At 46.8% G+C, this 21,963-nt stretch overlaps 1 protein-coding gene across 1 annotated transcript in view; it reads left to right on the top strand.

Annotated features, from left to right (window-relative positions):
* Window positions 1-21,963, top strand: part of GABBR2 (gamma-aminobutyric acid type B receptor subunit 2) — a gene marked incomplete at its 5' end in the record, with an annotated part of 369,129 nt that overhangs the window by 257,229 nt on the left and 89,937 nt on the right. The window contains one exon of the mRNA XM_081238251.1: window positions 10,905-10,965. Coding sequence (XP_081094377.1) covers window positions 10,905-10,965 — 61 coding nt within the window. The remainder of the gene's footprint in view (window positions 1-10,904; window positions 10,966-21,963) is intronic.

Raw genomic sequence — 21,963 nt, 5'->3', positions numbered from 1 at the left:
AGGATTTCCTTCCTTTTGAAGAGCATCTGGGAATTGTTACTGCCTGGTTTACAGCCCTTCTGGGGCCCCCTTTGGATCATGAGGTCCAAAGTCCTGCCTGATGTGGCTCCTGCCTTGCTGCCTCCACTCCCCCACCTCCTGCGCACCCCCCATCAGCCACCTTGTCCTTCCTTCTGGTCCTCCAGAGAGTTAAGCTCTCTTCTGCCTCCAGGGCTTTGCATATGCTGTTCCCTCTGCCCAGAACATTCCCTTTCCCATCCTTTCTGCCTGGCTAACTCACACTCACTCTTCCCTGCCCTCTGCCAAGCCACCCCCTCACAAGAGAGGTGCCCTTCCTCTGTGCTCCCACAAGCCTCTGTACCCACCCTCTCGTAGCAGTTATCACGCTGTCTTGTAACTTTATTTTTTTTTTAACATGTCACCTCCATTAGACCGGGAGCTTCTAGAAAAAAAAGGACTTTGACTTCGTGCACCTCCACTGGGTCAGGCATAAGCATGCCAAGTCCCAAACACAGAATGTTGCAATTGCTTCCTCATTTTATCTGTGGAAATTTGAGGCCCAGAGAGAGGAAGGAACATAATTATGGGCACACAGGGAGTTGGTGACAAAACTGGGACTAGAACCCTGAACTTCCCCCTCTAAGCCAGTGTGCTTTCTGGTTTAATTTAAAGAAACAGTCTCCGCAAACACCATTCGGCCCAGACCTCCAATACCGATAGCCCACAGGGACATCTTGGTCTCCCAGCCTGTGATAACCTCCAAGCTTCTGTGATAACCAGCTCCTCTGCCTTGGGCCACTTGTCTCTTTTGGTCCCTCTCACACCATGGAGCTAACTGAGCATCTACCCTTGGCCAGTATCCTTTCTCTCTCCCTCTCCTTCTCCATAGCCCTTCCTGAGGGATCCTGCTTCAGTGCCCCCTAAACAGAGAACCCAGTTCATTCAACTCAACGAGAATTAACAAATAGTCCTGTACTCCTATCCTTCCCAGGCCTGGAGGAGGAAAGAGCACTTTTCTGCCCCGGGGGTGGGGGGTTGAGGGGGGGGCTCCATCTCAGCAGGAGGCAATTACAACAGGCAGTTCAGGGTAGAAGAAGAAGTGGGGGGCACACCCTGAGGTAGAGGCGGGGCAGGCAGCATCAGCATCACCTGCCAGTGTACCATCGAGGACATGAGTGGAGAAGGCCACTTTAATTGGGGCCTGACAAATAGGGCTTATGCTGGAGGACTGAGTCCTGCCAGGGACCACATGGTAGACAGAGGATGAGGTCCTAGCAGAAAAACAGAAACCAAACTAGGCATTTCAAACAGAGGAGATTTAATACAGGGAGTTGTTTAATAGGTTTCGGAAGGACAAAGGAGTATAAAAGGAACACTGACGCAGTTCAGAGGTACCAACTGCTGAAAGAAACAGTAATCACCTCTAGGCTAGAAGAATGAAAGGAAGAGGTAAGGCTACCAGAAACTGGGAGCTCAGAAAATGTCCACAGAGTAGTATTCAGACATCTGAGGAGGGGCACTGCCCAGCTGCTGCTGGCACCGCGCAGGGGGTGTAGCAGGACTGGCACTAGCCACAGAACCCCGACAGAGGCCTGGGGAAATGGGGATTCCTGAGTCCTTCTTCTCTCCCGATTTCCACCCTCCCTCAGGGTCTGCTCTTGGCAGAGCTAATGAGGAGGCTGGGGAGGAGGCTGGGAGACGTGGCCCACAGAGTCCCAGGCCCAGCATTGCAGAACCCAGTGGAGAAGGGCATAGTAACGGACACAAGCCCCTTCTCCAGCTCTTCCCACTCTGATTTGAAGCCCCTCCCCCACTTCTAAGAAGAGATTCTCACCGGCCCCTTGAGCAGTTAAAAACTAGGCATTTCTCTTCAGTTTCACATTCCTGAGAGACGGGCTTGGCCTCTGGTGTGCTGGAACCAGCTCCTGCAGGCTGCCTAGAGCCAGTTGTTAATAGCTTGAAATCTGCCTTGGTGGGAATATTTACACAGTGGAAATTGGCAAACACCACAAGTCAGGACTCTTCCTGGCCCCCCCCCCAAAGAGCCATTTAAACACTGACCAACACATCCCTGACACCCTCCTCTTCCACCTACCTCCTGTTCTACCCCTGCTCCTTCCCCCTAGCCCAAGGCTGCTTGGGACTCACTCACTCTTACCCCTGCAAAGGGCTCATTTTCTGATCAGTGACTGGTTTTTGCAAAGGAAGGCAGGATAGTATGTGGTTAGAAGCAGGAGCTTGAAGTCAGACCATGTCTGAGGTGAGTCCCAGTTCTACAGCCTACTAGATGTGACCCTAGGTAACTTTTAGTTTTCTCATCTGTAAAATGGAGATAATAATACATAGTTCATCCCATTGAGGTTGTTGTTGAGAATTTATTAATAAAGGAGAACCCCAGAAAAAAAAATCTTAGATAAAATACACATGTTTCAGCAGAGCTAAAAATAACTTAAAGGATGTTATTGCTGCATGTTCTGCAGAGAGAAACCTGAGAAGAGAGATGAAAAGGGACTTGCCCCAGTTCCCTTCCTAGAAAATGGCAGAGCACAGCCCAGATCTACCTCTTCAGACCCCTCGTTCATTGCTCTTTCCATTATTCTAAGTTGAGGGGGAAATGTGCTTATGCTTGCACAGATCTTTGGCTCTTATTCAGGAAAACTCTAAGCTGTCAGTAAAAATTAATCTATTCCAAGAGGGAGTATTATTTTCTTGGTGATGATGTTGCTATTTTTAGCTGTAAAAAATGTGCCTCCTTATAACAGCCTTTCAAAAAAAAGTTTTTAATAAAGTTTTCCTGTTACTAAAATAACACATGCTTATTAGAGGATATTGGAAAATATTGAAAAGTAAAAAGATGAAAAAGCCATAATCCCACAACCCAGGACCAACCACTGTTGGTTGGGAGTAATTTTTTACTTGGCGGAAATAATTTTTACATTTATGAACATACTGTATATTCAATTTTTATCCTTTTTTACTTACATATCGTATTAGTTAAAGTAAATAACAGTAGCTGCTGTAACAAAGATATCTCAGAATCTCAGTGAATTAACATAGTAAAAATGTATCTTTCTCTTATGCAAAGTCCAAAGTGGATGTTTCTGGTTGGCGGACAGCCTTTCTGCATGATTATTCACGGACCCAGGCTCCTTTGTCTCATGTCCCCACTGTTCCTTGGGCCTCGGAGTTCACTGATAGATCCTGTGAATCTCGTTGGCAGATGGGGGAAGTGAGGGAGCATGAAGGGTCTTGTGGGAGGTTTTCATGGGCCAGACCTGGAATGACATGTGCCACTTCTGCCCACATTCCATTGGCTAGAAATGTCACATGGCCTCACCTAGGTGTAAGGGAGGTAAGAAAATGCAGTCTAACCATGTGCCCAGGAGGAAAAGGAAGTGGATTTGGTGAACAACTAGCCAGTGTCTGGCACAATCAGAATATCACTTTTTCCATTATTTTATAACTTTTATAATATAATGTTCAAGTCTGCATAACCTCGATCAAGTCACCCCCTGATTAAAACCCTTCAGTGGCTCCCCTTGCGTTCAGAATTAAGCCTGGCGTCCTTGATAAACCTATAAGGTTCTGCATGACCTTGCACCTGTCCACCTTGCCCATTCCACTTCATGGTCATCTCCCCTCAATCACTACATTCAGTTCCACTGCCGTTGTTTCAGCTCCTGCCACTTCCCAGTCTCTTTCCTGCCTTGGGACCTTTGTACTTGCAATTCCTCTTCCCAGGAAGCTCTCCTCTCACTCTTAGCTAAGTCCTTCAGGTCTCAATGCAAATGCCACCTCCCCAGAAAAGCCCTCCTTTACCCCCAGTCTAATTCAGGTCTTGTAGTTCTTTCTTGCAGCACCCTGTTCTTTCCTTTATATCACTTACTGTAGTTTGCAATTATATATTTATCAGTGTATTTATTGTTTAATGTCTATACCTCCCACCAGACTGCAGGCTCCATGCACTCTAGGACCATGTGGACTTTGCTCACTCTATCCGGTGCCTGCCTGGCATGTACCTGACACATGTTAGGTGCTCAACAGTGCTGACTGATTGAATGCATGTATCATAATATTTCATCATGCGTCTATCACAGTTTACTTTGCTATTGGCCTATTTCTTGGAGATCTCATTCATTTCTGATATTTTGCTATTCTTTTTTAAATTAATTTTTATTGGAGTATAGTTGTTTTACAATGTTGTGTTAGTTTCTACTGTACTGTTTTGTTTGCTATTTTAAACAAGCTTGACTCTCGTATCATAACTGGAAGAAAAGAGGGAGTTGGTCCTGCTTCTCTTGGGCCATCCATCTAGCCATCTCCTCTTGGTCCCCGCTCCTCTCCACTTCACCAAGCCCTGCCTTAGACCTCCACTTCCTTTGTGGCTGGTCACCACTTGAACCCTATGGGTCATCTGATCACGGTCCCTCAGAAGGATACCCCTCCATTTAATGCCCACCAGCAGAAGGATGGCAGTGGGCAGGCCACACTTCCCTTGCTGCCCCTCCTTTTAACTCCCTGAAAACCAGTTGCTGAAGACCCAATGGATACATCAAACTTTCCTCAAGACTTAGGTCCATCAAAAGCATTTTTATGTAAGAAATATTTTAAGTAGTATGCAAAATATAACTTGTCTTATAGCCCAAGGGACATGCAGGAAAAAAAAAGAGTATTTTTCACCTTTGCAGAACATGTGGGTAGATATACCCAATTGCTTGGTATTTCTCTTTTATGTCCTGTCATCCCTTGGGAAACAGAAAGCACCTTCTTCTTCAAGCTTACATGAAGAGGATCTGTAGTCTTTATGGAAAAATCTGACTAGCAGCGTAACCCCCAAATTTTCTCAAAATCCTCATTATTCGAGACCAACGTTGTCCTGGGAGAAGGGCTGGCAGCAGAACAGTCTAAGGTGGGGTTGGATCATCCATACAGATAGTGATGGGCCAGCCAGGGTCCCCCGTCACCCTTCAGCTTCCATCTCCTTAGAGATTCACTGCCTGTGTGACATGTCAGGACAGATCTTGTTTCCCCACAGCATAACTCAAACACTCAACTGAGCATACTTGCTCACATCTCCCAAAGACAAATATGACTGCCCAGAGACAAGAGTACAGTTAGAGCCATAGTAAGGACGGAATGCCTTCCCTAAATGCACCGTGATCAGCAGAGACTGTGTCCCTCAGTGGGCCCAGGGCTCCACAAGATTAGACTGAGCCTAGCGAGTCTTCCCTCTGTGTAGCCTCCAGCTCCAGCCTGACATCAGATCATTTTCCAGGGCGGGGAGTCCGTTCCCTTTGAAAGAGACAAAACATTTTTCCAATGTAGGGCTTGACCTGTACAATTCATGAACTGTTGTTGGAATAAATTTCACTCATGCTTAGTAGTGAAACATTAAAGATAAACAATGAAAACAGAATTAATTTTTCTAAGAGGAGGCCACTGAATCCTACTGACTGCTGGAATACTTAGTGTACATTTTACTCTCCACTGATTTTTCTGGGGACATCAGGTGGAATTTTGCAAACTCGGATTACCTGGAGCATTATAAGAGTTAACCTTTGTGTGCGCCAACCCTAGGTTATGCCTTTTTCATAATTGTCTTCTTTTTTTTTTTTTTTTTTTTTTTGTGCGGTACGCGGGCCTTTCACTGCTGTGGCCTCTCCCATTGTGGAGCACAGGCTCCGGACGCACAGGCTCAGCGGCCATGGCTCACGGGCCTAGCCACTCTGCGACATGTGGGATCTTCCTGGACTGGGGCGCGAACCTGTGTCCCCTGCATCGGCAGGCGGACTCTCAACCACTGCGCCACCAGGGAAGCCCCCATAATTGTCTTCTTTAATTCTCACAAACAATCCTGAGAAGTACGTGTTTTTCTTCCTATTTTTCAAGTAGGAGAATTGATGCTCAGAAACACTCAATGACTGTCCAAGGTCACACTGATGGCAAATGTACTCTTGTCTGGCGAATGCAGAAACAAGTTTTTTTCCATATGTTGTTCTATGTGTTCTGAAGATTCTTCTAAAAAAGAAAATTCAAATTTATCGCTCCCAGTTCAACCTGAACTGTTAGTTTGGATCAGCTTTTATGAAACAGATTGCTCTCCTTGACATCAGCAACATCTCTTTCAGGAAAAAGAAAAATCCTATAAATTATCCACTTGGGGTTTTACCTCCATTATTTTATTTGCATTCCAAATCTGCTCATTTCAGAGGGAGATTTAATACAGGGAACCGGCTACAAGTTTGTTGGAAGGGATGGAGGAGCAAATCAGGTAGGCGCTGTCACCAGAGAGAAGTGTTTACAGAAAATGGCCAAGCCCCTTGGGCTGCAGGAGCAATAAGAGGAATGGTGTTGCCATTGCCTCTGACATGCCTGAAGTGCTTCTGTTTTCTTGACTCCATGCTGATTGGTAATGGATTCTAACTTCCGAGGAGTTTATAAGTGACCACAGAGCAGATTTGGAATGCAAATAAAATAATGGAGACGCAAGCACGCTGGCCTCTGAGGCTCCTGCCACTGCTGTTTCTGCCACTGTAGGGACCCCAGCACTGGCTACTGAGCAGTTATCCCGAGCCCCACTGTACATACTGACAGTGCAGGGCTACTGGGGCCCATGGACACCTGCAGTCACTCAGCTCCTGCTGCTGCAACCAAAGCAGGAAAAAAAAAAATAGCTTTTCCCTTCTGCACACTTTCTAATCCCCCATGAATGCTTCTCATTAGCAGAACCTAAATGGAAACCAGCTGGCAGGGGATTCTGGGAAGTATGGTTTCCAGGCTGTGGGCCCCTGCAACACAGAGGAGGACACAGAAGAGTGAGTGTGGACTGTGAGCAAAAGACAGATATCAGCCACCACCCCAGCCAGAGTTATCAAACTCCACTGCTTTGGAGTGTAATGCATCCCATGGATTGGTCTCAAGTGGATGTAATCATCCTCGGTTAGAGCCCTGGATTGCACACGGCAAAAGCTTAAGGAGAAAAAAAAAAAAGCTTAAGGAGAGTCACAGCATTTATATGTACATAAAGAATATGTGTGTGGGAGAAAAGCAAAAAGTAATCCCTGCTCAAGCTGGGGTTTTAGGAACCGAAGTCAGCCCAGCTCCCCTGGCTGAGATGCCAGGCCACAGCGAAACCAAAGAGTCTAATTGCCGTGTGGGCCTCACTGGGAATCCACTGCCTCTGTTCCCACCGCCTTATCCCTCAGGCTCCTTCGGGTTGTGAAAAAGAGATATTTCCAATGACCTTTGATGGCAGGTGTCTTAGGCCGGTTTACCCACGAAACAGACTCTGAGACAAAGATTCACATACAGGAAGTTTATCAGGGAGGCTCTCAGGAACAAAACACGAAGGGAGGAAGCGAAGCAGCGTCAGGCAGAGGGATGAGTTGAATTGGGCACAGCTGCAGTCACGGCCTCAGCCACCCCCACCCCCCATGGGGACCTCTGGAGCCCACGGTCCTTCACAGCTGTCCTGAGTTGAGGCAAGGAGGCTCAAACTACTGTGTCCCTTCACACTGACCACTGGATGTAGGCTGCCCCCAAGGAGGGACATAACCTTAACTGGCACCCTTTGGGCAACCCAGCAGCAGCCAAGATGCTGGGGAAGTAAGTGTCTCCATCCTGAAGGGGGCATCTGGTCACCTACCATGGTGCCCACACCCCCAGGATGGTAGTAGTGGAAGGGAAGCGTCTGCTGCTCAGGCCACAGTGCTCAGCCACCTTGGTGATGAACTCTGAGCTGGCTAGAGAGAGGATGTGACCACCACCCTAGCCTAAGCCTCTGTTACCTCACACCTGGATTACCAGCTGCCTAAGCCTCCCGGGTCTCTATTCCCATTTTCGGACAGCCAGAGCAATCTTCTCAAATCTTAAATCAGATCATATTGCTGCTTTGTTTAGCTCCCCACCCGCATGGCTCTGCACTGCACTTAGCATCCCCTCCAGAGCCCTGTCAGGGCCCCCAGGCCCCACCTACCTGCCCGCTCCCTCACTACACTCCTCCTGCTGGCCCTTTCTGTTCTTTCCCACCTGAGGGCTTTTGTCCTGGCCTTTCCCTTTGCCTGGAGTAGCTGCTTCTTGCTGTACAGGGCTCAGCTCTTATGTCACCTCTGCAGTGAGGTCTTTCCTGACCACACAGTAAATTCACTCTGCTTGTCTAGGCACTCCCTTTTGATTTTCTTCACAGCACTCTTCACTAACTGAAATCATCTCGTTCATTTTTTGGTGAACATGTTTTGCCTGTCTCTCCTAATCAAATACAAAGCTTTCTGAGAGCAGGAATCAGCACCTAAAAGAGGACCGGCCCAGGGCAGGTAAATATTTATGGAATGTCGTGAGTTGTCCATCTGCTAACATGGAGGCCATCCATCCGTCAGAATTTCATGAAAATCACCTGATTGGCTTATGACCTTCCTTGCTGGTGTCCAGTCCTATTGACGTTGGCCTGGCTGGGGTGGTAGTCCCCATCCAGTCAGCTGTGCTCAAGGTTGCAGACTTGGCATCATCTATCCAACCCAAGAGATGCCATGGTCACAACCTCAGGAAAGAATCACGTGTTAAATCTTCCTCAGAAGGGGGCTCCACAGAGCTTCTCCGCTCTTCTCTGGTGCAGAGCCTGGATATAGCCAGTTACCCATCTGCTTGTCCGTGTTACCCTCAGTTACCACAGTCACAGGCCTCTCATCTTTCTCCCTTTGGCTGAACACACGGCGGCCCGTGTGGTTTGGGAACTCAGTCACTTGGGGGCTGATGTTTCTGAGCGGTGAAGCCACCTTGGATTAGGGCCCAACAGTTTACCCCTTTGCCAGCTGAAATCATGTGATGTTGAAAATCTCTTCCCAAAGGTTGGAAAGCTTCCTGGAAGCTTGGAATCTTTTTTATTTCAGCTCTCTGCTATTAAATGTGTTTAAATAAAAATTACTGGTGCCATTTATTGAGTGCCCGTTGAAGACCAGGAGCTGTGCTAGGTCCCTAACTCAGGTGTTCAGGAACTTGCCCAAGGGGGCCCTGAACCCAGCTTCGTGATACTCAGACACTGGCCTCCTCCCACTGCAGTACCTGAAAAATTAAGGAGTTAGGAGGAGCTACTGTGAGTAAAAATAGCTACTGTGAGAAAAGTAAAATATGACAGGTCTTACTTCAAAGATGAACTAATGAGTTTTATCTAAAAAGTAAAGGAGAAAGGAAAAAAACCCCAAAAAGTAAAGGGAGGTTCTTTCTCACCCCCGCCCTGTATTCCACTCCAGTATTATTCCATCCACTCTTTGAATACCATTCAATATCTTTTTTTAATTTAACTAGTAAAGATTCTGCAGAATTTGTCCACATTTTATGTCTAGAAGTCTTTGGCGTTCTTCAAAGCTTGGCCGGAGATGGGTGAATTAGTTAGATCTCCACTTTTGTCAAACAAAGAAATGTCCTGTGGACAATATCTGCATCTTCTCCGCCCATGCAAAGTGGTCCATTCACATAAAAGCGATCCTTTGGAAGATGTTCTGTGTTTTTTAATCATCCCTAGAAATAAAATCACAGCTCCTGTCTCACCTTACATTGAAGTGTTTTCACACTCCAGGGAATTGCTTACCCTCAACTGAATATAGAATTCGGTGGGCGTTAGTTTCAAACTGATACTACTAGCAGCTGTCTTCAGGATCTCAAAAAGGTGTCAAGTGGCCTTAGAAGGTGTTTCTCATTCCGAGAACAGGTTGAGTGATTCTCTTTGTTCCAAAAGCCTCAGGGCCTCAGACTTTGGCTTTCCATCAAGGGAAGATATGTACTTTCTGGCACTTTCTCTTGAGAATTGAATGGAATCTGTGGTATTGTCTTTGCTATTACCTGATGATGCAAGAGCGTAACTGCGCTCATAAAGCAGTGTACCTTTAAGACAATTTATTTTCCTAGTTTCACATTAATGGAAAGAAAGGAAGAAATTTATTTCTGGATCAGAAACAACATGCTGTAGTGAAGTTGCATGGGCATTAAAATCAAACTCGGATTTGAATCCAGCAGCCTCACTTACAATGACCTTGGCATAACCTCCCTCAATCTCAGTTTCTTCACCTGTAAAATCAGAATCATCCTCCTTTCCACTCAAGCTTGTCATAAAGATTCATTTATATAACCTGCATCAGTTTCCTTACATGGTTGCAGAATTTTAGGTGGACCGTAAATAGTCAAGGAGAGACCACATCCCCTCTTTATGTTCCTGGTTTATTTAGCCCAGCATATGGAAGCTGGGTATCAGCCAGCAAGGCAGATGCAGTAGATGATGCTGTCTTTAGCCCCCGGGGTCCCTAATGAGGGGTGCTCAGCTGCCTGTGACACTAGTCAGGTCTCACTGGCTCAAGAAGCTTAATTTTGTGCTGCCCCGTAGCCCAGTTATATTTGGGACTGACGTCACCCCTCAGGAAGAACTTACAAAAAAACATTCTCTGTCCTTAATAAGGAATACTAACGGACCTCTAGCCCCCTTCTGGTCCTGCAGCCAAACAACCTAGGCAAAGCCCCACATTTTTATGGGTGGGGCATGGGAGCAGAGGCAGGGCCAGGCTCCAAGGGCTTCTTCATCTCTTCCTCCATCTCTCTAATGCCCTGGAAGACCTTGTCCTGGGATAACACAGGGCACATGGGTGTTTAATAAATAGTCATGATGATAATGATGATGCATATCTGGGCTTTAATGTTGGTTCCATTATTGATTTTATGCTCCTCAAATTATCCAGATAAAGTCACAACCAGTTTAAAAACAATTTGTTTAATTTTGCATCCGTGGTCCAGCGGGAGTCTATTCTTTCTCCAATAATAATAATCACATTGTACAATTAATGAATTTCAGTTGAGATCAGTAGTGTTTGGGCTAATATGGCATTTCTTCTTTATTCTTCTTTGTTTTGTTTTCTGTTTAGGGTCAAGTTGTGTTCCGGAACGGGGAGAGAATGGGGACCATTAAATTCACTCAATTTCAAGGTAGGCTTTTTGATGCTTATTCTTTCTAATTGAGGAATTCTGTATTCAAGGATGTTCTGTTTATGCAATAAAATACATCAAAAGAAATGAAAGTACGATGTTCCAGATAACAGAAAGAGTCAATAGAAAACACTTCTCTATGAAAACATTAGCTTCAACTTATTTAGAATATTTTTTCTCAACTGCATTATTTCTCAGGCCTGTTCAGTCTTTCCACATGACTCAGGCTTATTGAAAGTATGGGGCGTGGCAGTTAAGTCAATGCCAGTATTCTGAGGAATCTTGCATTGTTTTAGTTTTTGATTATAGAAATTTTCAAATAGACTCTAAAGTCAAGAGAATTGCATAATGAACCCCATGTACCCATTACCCGGCTTCAACTGTTTTCACCATTTTGCCAATCTTGCTTTATCTTGACTCACTCCATCCCCTACCCCCTTTTTTTGCTGTAATGTTTTAAAGCAGCTCCCAGACATTATCTCATTTCAATCTATAAATACTGCAGTATGCATTTCTACTAGATAAGGACTTTTTTTTTTTTTTTTTTTTTGCTGTACGCGGGCCTCTCACTGTTGTGGCCTCTCCCGTTGCGGAGCACAGGCTCCGGATGTGCAGGCTCAGCGGCCATGGCTCACAGGCCTAGCCACTCCACGGCATGTGGGATCTTCCCGGACCGGGGCACGAACCCGCATCCCCTGCATTGGCAGGCGGACTCCCAACCACTGCGCCACCAGGGAAGCCCGATAAGGACTTTTTAAAAAACATAACGACAATACTATTATTGCACCTTAAACATTTAAGAAGTTTTAATATGCTTTATTCTGAGTCTATGTTGATCATCTAATTATCTCAAAAATGACTCTATAGTTGGTTTGTTGGGGAGCCCACACAAGGTCCACTCATTGCTTCTGGTTGATGTGTCTCTTTAGTCCCTTTTAATTTATAATTGTCCCCCACACACTATTTACAGACCATTTGGTTTTTTAAGAAACCAGATCATCTGTCAGACTTTTCTTCTGTCAGATTTGGAAGGGACCTCAGCAGCCATTCAGACCACATTCCTCATGTGATGAGGAGGAAACGGAGGCCCAGAGAGGGACAGTGGCTTGTCAGAGCCCACAGGGTGTCTGTGAGGAGCAGGACTGGGTCTTCTGCCTGGAGGAACTTCGGTTTGGCCCGGTATGGTCATTAGCAGGGTTGTTAGCCAGAACCATGAGACGGACCTTTCATTAATGCCGTGTTTTTCAGTATCTGGATGTTTCTAGAAAATCCAGAAACAAGAGCAGAGCCTTCTGTGTCCACTCACTTTGAGCAGATCCCAGAGCCATCCAGGGGAAGGCAAGAAATGAAATCGAGTTATTCAGATTCATTCAGACAAATCCCAGCCAGATGCAGATCAGTCAGGAGAGGTGTTCTCCGGTACTGTGGCTCCATAATTCAGTCTTGTAGATTTACCCATTTGTCTTCCTGTGGCAGGTAATTGAAATGCATGTCAGCTCTCTGGTGTGCACAAAAGATGTAATTTTAGGCAAATGTAATTATTTTCCCATTTGTTAAGTCTTACTTCTTCATTGGCTGAACAAAGTAAGCATCTTGGCAAAGATACTTTTTTTTGAGTGATTGCAACTAAATTCTCTTGTCACATTTCCAGTTCTTAAATTATATCATTCTGGGAGAATATTTTGTAAATTATTGATTGGCCAATCACAGCTACAAATGCGTGCCAATTTTATTGCCTTTTTTTTTTTCTGAGTGTTAGGATTAGACACCAACTCCAGTGACTGGTTTTAGGCATTTATAAGGAAAGCAGTGTAGCAAACAGTAGTTCAGAGGTGGGTTTGAAACCACCTGAGCTCAAGTCACTGTAGAACATTAGGCAAGTGACTCACCTCTCTGAGCCTCAATGTCCTCATCTGTAAAATAGGGATATGATCCTACCTACCTTCTCGGAATGTGGGAAGAACTAGATGAGATAACACAGAGAAATGTGCATATATTTCTTGCTCAGCAAGTAGTAGCAATTATGATTAGCATTTAGTCAAAAATTATGATACTTTTCTGGGGCAAATCCACGTTTTCTTGGTGTGTTGAAACCCCCGGGTGCCTTTTTGTCTGCCTGCTCTTATAGCTGCTCCCAAAACTTAATGACATGTAGGGTGTCACATGGGGCAGGGCCTTAGAGATGATCTCATCCCACTGCTTCATGGTATAAGTGGAGAAACTGAGGCCCAGGGAAGGGAGGTGTTCCTCCCAGGGACACCCAGCTGGCTGGTGACAGAGAAGTAACTAGACCTCTCCTTTCCCCAAGTGCCAGCCTTTGTGTGTTCACATGTACACCTGTGCCTGAGTGTCCTCCCTTTGCTACTTCTGTGTCCAGCGTTTATTGGCTGTCAGAGCTAGGCCTTGCATATACTCCTGTTTACATGTTTTTAAAACAGACGTTGATCCTGTTGGCAGAGGACTGCTGTGCTGAGGGCATATTCTTATCAGCACAACAGTTAGTTTTCCAAATTTAGAGGGTCTCAGGAGGTACCTTCCTGCCAAGATGGAGGGGCATTGATTTATTGAGTGGCTGTCCAGGCTGGAAGGGCTCCAGGTTGTCATCTTATTTCAGAGAGGAAAATGAGGCTCAGACACGGAAAGGGACTTGCTGTGGGACAGCAAGTTCATTCCTTTCCTTCTCTGGGCTCATGGTTCACCTCCAAGGGAGGCTGGTCTTCTGTCTTCTGGGACCTTCCCGGAATTTACCCAGAGGATGGGCCTGCCCCCCACCTTGGGGTTACTAGATCCTAAATTGCCTCATGCCACTGACTTCGAAAAAGGCTTCTAAAGGGGGTCACCGTGCTGTTTTCTGCTGTGCCCTTCAAGCCCTCTCTCTCCCCCTCACCCTCTGCCCTCTTCTATGAGGGGACGGTGGAACAGCAGGGCTGACTCACAGACAGCCAGCCCCAGCAGTGGGGCTCCCTTTGGAGGGTCTCTCCTGAACTTATACCCAGGCTGTCTCAGTGCTCGCTGGCAGCATCTTGGAAGTTGGCCCATCCCACCATCCCTCTGAAGACCATGAAAGATGCTTTTTTGGCTTCTTGTTTGTAAAGTTCCTGGTGCCTTCTAAACCCTTTTATCTGTAGCAGAGGAAGCATTTTGTAGGAGGCTCTGTTACCTTCTTTGTAAAACTAAAACACAAATTAGTTGGAAATGGGAGGCACTTTGGAGAAGACTAAAAGGGGAGCCAGGAATCCATGGTCCTGTTCTACTTTTTTTTTTTTGGCTGCTTTGGGTCTTCGTTGCTGCGCACGGGCTTTCTCTAGTTGCGGCGAGCGGGGGCTACTCTTCGTTGCAGTGCGTGGGCTTCTCACTGTTGTGGCTTCTCTTGCTGCAGAGCACAGGCTCTAGACATGCGGGCTCAGTAGTCGTGGGTCGCGGGCTCTAGAGCGCAGGCTCAGTAGTTGTGGCGCACGGGTTTAGTGGCTCCGCAGCATGGGGATCTTTCCATACCAGGGCTCAAACCCGTGTCCCCTGCATTGGCAGGTGGATTCTTAACCACTGCACCACCAGGGAAGCCCCTTGTTCTACTTTTTGATTCCAGAGTTGTAGGATTGGTATCACAAGAGCCTGGCACTCAGTAGACCCCTGGTACAAGTTTATTAAATTAATTTGGAGGCAAAAGACCTGGATTCAAGCCCTTGCTCTGAAGTTTACCAGCAGTGTGACCCTGGGCAAGCCACCTTATCTCCCTTAAGCCTCAATTTCCTCCTCTGGAAAATGGGATGACACTAATACCAACCCTGCCTGTCCCCTGGGGCTGGGCCAAATGACATTTTGCTCTATGAACTCTGGGTGCTAGGAAGCTAGTCACATTACTAACATGCTGCCTGGTTCCCGGCTGGCTCTTGGTAAATGTTTACTGAATTGGTGAGTGATCCGGCTCATGGAAATTTGAGAGCATGCTCATTTACTCCTGGTTTCCAGCGGCTTGAGTCAAGGCAGAATGTCTGACAAACAGCACTTAGTCTTGACAACAGAAATGTGAACTGAAGCTACTTCACAATGGTGGCCATTGTTGTTCCAGGCTGGAGAAATGACCTTTTGTGCAAACTTAGGAATGCTGGATAGACAGAACTACTCTAAAATAATGTGTCAGGGCTAGCCCCATGGTCCCTCTTGAGGCTGAGGCATTTTGTATCCAGAGAGAGTTTCAGAGCCCTAAACATGACCTTCCTCACTCCCAGCTTCCCTCCATTTACTCTGTGTTCAAGGCTTCCCAGAGCCCCCAGTCCTAGGGAGTAGGTGTGGCAGATGCCATCCGCGTCCCACCTGTAGTCCCTGAGCATCCATGGTTCCAAACAAGCATCTTATTAAGAGCACCTACACCTCTCACCCTGTGCAAGGAACAGGACAGATATGCAGGGAGTTAATGCTTCCAGGGCAGCCCTGAGCCAGGGATGGATGAGAAGTGGAGGACCAATCCCCCAGCGTCCTTCCCACTTGGGTGGAAACTCCCAAGAACGCCAAGGTATGTTCTGCTCTGTCTCCAGAGGTCCCCATGAGATTGAGCCTCACTTGGCCTCTCAGAAACCTGCTCATTAATGCACCTTGCCCTGGCTCCTTTGCCTTCTTTGTCTCACCTCCCACACCCCTATCAATGTGTTCGAGGATCACCTCCCAAATAAATTACATGCATTCTTACTCTTGGCTCAGGCACCATTCTGAGGGACCCACCCGTGGCAGTAGGTAAGGTAGGTATTAGCATCCCCTCGGACACACACCTTGGGTGCAGTGGACCTAACCCCCTTTCAACTCCAAGTTCAGCACCCCTCCCCCATGCCATCACTGACTTGCACCAAACCTCGTGTAGATGAGGATGAATACTAGGGAATTGGCTTTTTTTTTTCCCCTTGAGAGAAAAAAGAATCCATGTTACTAACGAAGTCTAAACATGGCTCAGAATTTGCAGCAGGAAAGGAAGTTGAGTGAAGCCATGATTAGAGCCTTGTTTATGCTGTTCTTGGTGAAATCTCAGCATCTGCCGCGCTAACTCACCGTCGCTGCCTTCATTAGGCCTGTTTGTAAGAATCGCGGTGAATGATAATCTGCTTGAATTTGGACTGCTTCTGTGCAGCATAAAGGACGCAGACTTTGGAATTTTATACTTCGCCACCTGATTTGAAGAGACGGGGTCTTCCACCGCTCTAACAACGTAATTGTCATTCAGAAGGTACCTAGTGAAGTGTAGGTTTGTCCTCCCCATTTGCACACGTTAATTACCGTTTGGTCTTCAGGGTAACAGGTATGGTTCTATGCAGTGTGCATTTCCTGAGCATCTGCCAGGCGCCTTACCAAGTCCTCTGGGGAAGCCAAGTTGAATAAGCCTCTGCCCCCGCCACTCCCTGTAGGGGCTTCATAATCTCTCTGGCCAAGTGCCAGTGCCTGTAAAAGCAGGAAGATAATTTCCCAGAACCTACTAGAAAATTTTTGGAGCTAGTTTGACTCTAGTTTGAGACTCTTAAGGCTGATTTTTAATATCCTTTTCCTTCTGTTAAGGCATATTTTATAGCTCTCTTCACTAAGCCATGGGTCTGAAATGGCAAGTTTTTTGGACTGCCCCTCGACTTGATGTTAAGAGTGGAGACATAGTCCACTAAACTGCAAGTTACACCAGAAGTGTTGGGGGTCAGCAGGAATGGAAGGGCACGCGTGATTATGGGCTCTTTCAGGCTGGAAGTCTGACCCTGACCTTGATAACCCCCAGCCCCCATGATCCAGGGCTTACCTTTCAGGGAGCTCAAAGAAGATGGCTTGGAAGACAGAATTATTTAGCAGACCTTGTCTTTCATTGAGCCATAGATTCTCCATGTTGAAGGCAATCCTGACTTTCCTTTACAGCATTGCCTCTACTTGAATGCCTCCAGTGATAGGGAACTCACCTCCTCTCATGTGGAAAGTATGTGAGCTTCGAAGCAGCCATACCTAATCATTGCTAGCCAGGCACTGTGGCTTAATCTCTCTGAGACATCACTTCAGCACTTTTTAATTTTATTTTTATTTTTATTTTTTTTGAAAGTAAGTTTAAAGGCACTTTACATTAGCTTATTTTATTTATTTATTTATTTATTTATTTTGGCCGCGCCACCCAGCATGTGGGATCTTAGTTCCCCAACCAGGGATGGAACTCCTACCCCCTGCACTGGAGGTGCGGAGTCCTAACCACTGGACCGCCAGGGAAGTCCCTCAGCACTTATTTTAAAATAGTGAAATGGGACTTCCCTGGCGGTCCAGCGGTTAAGACTCTGCACTTCCAACGCAGGGGATGTGGGTTTGATCCCTGGTCAGGGTACTAAGATCCCACATGCCGTGCAATGTGGCCAAAAAATTAAAAATAAAATAAATAAATAGTGAAATAAAAGGTGATTGTTTTCCTTGCTTGAGAGTGATGGTGAGACTCCAGTGACATGAGGCTATGAATGAGCCTGGCTCAGTGACTAGCACAGAGAAGAGCTGTGACAGCTGTTGGCTTCCTGCTCCTCTCCTGGGCACTCTTCACAATGATACCAGATCTACCCCCTCCAGAATTTCTTGAGCAAAGTGCCATCTTACTTCCTCAGGACACACTTCACACCTCTCATTTAATGGAACATTGTTATCACTGGTCCATGAAAGCCCCTCTTGTTTGTTTGTACCTTTATTTCCCTCATATTCTCATATGCCACCCCTGCCTCTCCCCAAGAGAGGCAAACATTCTAAGTGTTTAATGCAGATATTGTGTTTGTATGCATCCTTGCAAAATGTGTATTGCTGTTCTGTGGGCATATTTTGAATTTGCATTGACATAACGGGATTACATACTTTTTCAGCTTTTTTTTCAAGCAAAAGTTTGGACTTTTGAAGTTTCACAACGGTCATTTCCTGGCACCTGCACGCCAGCACTTTGTTTTTATGATGCCTCCATGTTGCTGTGTCTACATCTAGGCTGTGGCTCTCACTGCTCATTCCAGGGGATGTATGCCTCCACTCTCCCAGTGACAGCCACTCAGGTCACCTTCAACTCCCTGTCTCCAAACATAATGATTGTCCTTGTACATGTCCCCTTATGAACCCAGCTGGGTATTTCTTTAGGACAAATCCCCGTGAGCTGAATTGTTGGGTCGGAAGGTGTGTCAACACCCAACATGCCTAAAATTTGCCAGATGGCTCTTGGGAATGGCCGTACCCATCTCCACTCCCACCGGCATGAGGAGTCCTGTGTCCCTACCTCCCACCCACCGTTGGTGTTTCCCAGCTCTCTCATTTTTTGCCAATCTAAAGATATAAAGTCATATTATACTGTGGTTTTGAATGTCATTTCTCTGGTTACTAATGAGTTTGGACATTCCTTCCTGTGCTTGTCCGCCATTTGTTAATTGTCAGTTCTGATCCTTTGACCACTTTTATTTTGAGGGTATTGTCTTTTACTTGGTGATTTGTAAGAGTTCCTTACGTAATCTAGGTTTCAGTCCCTTGTTGGCTTTAGACTTTGCAAACATCTTCTCCCATTCGGTTACTTGTCTCTAAACTTAAAGTCCCTGGTGAGCGGAAGTTCTTAATTTTGATGTGCTATTTTTTTTTCTTTCTTTTTTTGATCCTATGGTTTGGGCTTTTGAAGTTTCACAACGGTCATTTCCTGGTACCTGCCCGCCAGGTCCTAGCTGGGCACAGAGGGTACTGAGATGGGTAAGACACAGCCCCTCCCCTCCGGGGGCCCCCTGGTTCAGTGGGGAGCAGACACAGGACCCCAGCTGAGTGTGATACGTCATTCAGAGGAGAGGTGCTCGGCTCCGCCTGGCAGATTCCAGGAAGGCTACCTGGGAGAGGTGGCATCCAAGATGAATTCTAAAGAACCAGTGAGAGTTACCCAAGAGGAAGAGAGAAAAGGTGTTCTAGGTGCAAATAACCTGTTGTGTCTGTATGTGTTCTGTGTCCCCTTGGGTATTCAGCTTTTGCCCTGAGCCAGTTTGCCTATAAGTCACTGGACAGATCTACCCTTGGCAGGATTATTATACTCCTGGGGCATTTGGCCAGTGTCCACGTAGTCTGTTAAAAATCTCAAAACAAAGGTCAGTGAAGTTAACTTACTGAAAATGCGACAGTGGCGTACTGTTTGTGGATAGAGACGAATGTGAGGGAGAATCCAGGCCAAGGGAGCACAGTCGCTCTCTGCTTGGTGATGCTGAGAGGTGCTGCTTAGACCTGTTTCCACCCAGTGGGAGGAGAGTGACCATCTAGGGCCTGTCCACAGGGGCAGGGTGGGTGAGGGGAGTGAAAAATCACTTCCTGGGGAATGGCTGGCCAGCCTGGAGAAAAGCAGAATCAAGGCCCGAAATCAAAATCGCAGTGTTCCCATCTCTGAAGCACGGCCAGGATCAGGAGTTGCTGTGATGTGTGGCCCCCAGGCGGAGCTAGGACTGTGAGGGCAAGTCTCGGAGAGCAGACTTTAGCTTGGAGTAAGGAAGACCCTTCAAAGCAGTTGCAGAATCATGGAACGAGAGCTGGAGGGCACAGAGATTTCCCCGTCTAGCCCACTTGTTTTATCAAGACCCAGGCAGAGGATGGCACTTCCCTGGGGCTCCTTATTGAGGAGACGGCAAAACCAAGACCCGTTCCAGGGGCCCTGTCCTCTAGCCAGAGCTCTTTCCTTTCCCTGAGTCTGGGATTTTGTTAGAGAGTCCTAGAATGGAGTAATTTTATAGAATCTTTGATGTTCATTGAGCCAAGGTTGTCTTTTGTTTTGCACCTCAGAGTTTCACATTTCCGTATGTTTGCAACAACAATTAAACTGTAAAAGACACGCATACTTCCCTCAATGCAGACCTAGAGTCAGTTGAGGAAGAATGAGCATTTGGGGGTGAGGGGAGTAGAACCCAGGAAGCAGGGCGTGGGGACCAGCTGCAGCAGGAGGTCGGTGACCCTACACCCAGCTCCCCCACCCAGGGCTTGTGATACAGGAGGGAGGCAGTACCGCTCTGTGATTGAAGCAGTTCCCCAGCCCCGTCTCAAGGATGCTCTCAGGCCCACAGCCAGGGAGTATTTTCAGACTGGACTTTTTTGGCAGCCTAATTTTCACCAATAGGACTTATTTTCTTTATGTATCATCCAAATCCAAAGTTGGAAATAAAGAAAAAGAAAGAATGCACTTTTTTAAGAGAATCCTTTTTTTTGAACCACAGCAAGGAACCAGTATTATTCTGCAGAAAAAGGGGCTCTTTGTTTTATAGTATTTTAAGCCTCTGAGAACAGAAAGTGTCAGCGTTGCAGGGTCCTTGGTCTAATCCAGTGGTTTTCAACTCTAGTTATGTGTTAGTCAACTTAGGGAACTTTTAAAAATATGACCACCCAGGGTTCACTCCTCAATCCCCCAGAGGTTTTAATATAATGGATCCATGTTGGGACCCAGGCATCTGAATTTTCTAGAAATTCCCCAGGTGACTCTAGTGCCTGGCCAGGACTGAGAACTATTCGAACCCCTGTGGTGCGCTTTGTAGATGGAGAAACTGAGGCCCAGAGGAAGGGAATCATCTGTCCAGGATCACACGATAAGTCAGTGGCAACCTACAGCAGGGCTAGCAGGGCAGGGAGGGTGGCCAGTGACAGACTCAACGCCACAGCCCCTCTCCCTCTGCTCTATTCTCTGCTGCCCCCATGAATCCTCTTTCTAGTCTGTCCGCAAATCCCCTGTTCCGCAGTCTTCACGTCTGTATCCAAATTAAGTGGTCGATGTTCTTTGCACAACAGAGTTACTGAGGATTCCAAGAGTTAAAAGTTGGAAGTGCCCACCTATCATGGTCACCAGCTGGCTGGGCCGTGGGTGAAAGGAAGAACACAGGGGACACCATCCTTCCCCTGCAGAGCCAGGAGGGGCCCTGGGCAAAGTGCAGGGGATGCGACCCTATGCTGCCTGGGACCTCAGAAATGAGACTTCAGGTTCCACTCAGGAACTGACCGGCTGGCAGGAATCATAAGGCTTGGGCACACCTAGGGCATGGCTGCAACACAGCTTCTCACGTGTCACCCATGCCTTGAGCCCACAGCAACTGGGGAGGAACAGTACTCAGGGAAGCCTTCCTGGAAGAGGTGGATAGGGTTTGGACATGTTGGTTTGGTAGAGGAAGGGGAAAGCTACCTTCCAAGCAGAGGGACCATCGTGGGGAACAGTGGTAGTAAGAAAACACAGGGAGTGTTTGGGGACCTCACAAATAGCTCACAGTTACTTTTGTCATGACTCAAGTAACTACAATTTATTGAACACTTCCTGTGAGGCCCCAAGCCAGAAACTGCCTATAGTCTCCTCTTTAGTCCTCACAGGCACTCTGAAAGTTGAAATTTTACCGTTACAGCCATCCACTCACAGGTCACAGGCTAGAAGGGAAATATTACTGGCATATGGGAATAATTTTACCCACCCGGTAGGGCTGGGTGATGCTGCAGTCACTAAACTACAAGGTCAGAGATTATGATTTTTTTTTTTTTTTTTTTTTTTTTTTTGCGGTACGCGGGCCTCTCACTGTTGTGGCCTCTCCCGTTGCGGAGCACAGGCTCCGGACGCGCAGGCTCAGTGGCCATGGCTCACGGGCCCAGCCGCTCTGCGGCATGTGGGATCTTCCCGGACCGGGGCACGAACCCGCGTCCCCTGCATCAGCAGGCGGACCCTCAACGACACTGCGCCACCAGGGAAGCCCCTATGAATTATTTTTTAATCTTTGTAACTCCAGCCTTCAGCACAGAGCCTAGAACATAACAGGCACCCAGTGTTTATTGAATGAATGAATGAATGAAGTGATTAAACTAAGGGATTTAGTATAAACATCCTTCATCGCCCAGATGTCCAAGTTCAGCTTGGTCAAGGATGAGGACATAAGCTAAGCTTCCTCCATCTACGCTGCTGCTTTTGAGGGATTCTTTATTATGAAACCCTGGGCCTGGCATGCAGTAGACTCTCAGTAAGTATGGGCTGAATGACCAGCAGCC

This window comes from Mesoplodon bidens (genome assembly GCF_964165515.1).
Source record: "Mesoplodon bidens genome assembly, chromosome: 6".
Lineage (NCBI taxonomy): Eukaryota > Metazoa > Chordata > Mammalia > Artiodactyla > Ziphiidae > Mesoplodon > Mesoplodon bidens.
This window is presented reverse-complemented; position numbering and strand designations above follow the sequence as displayed.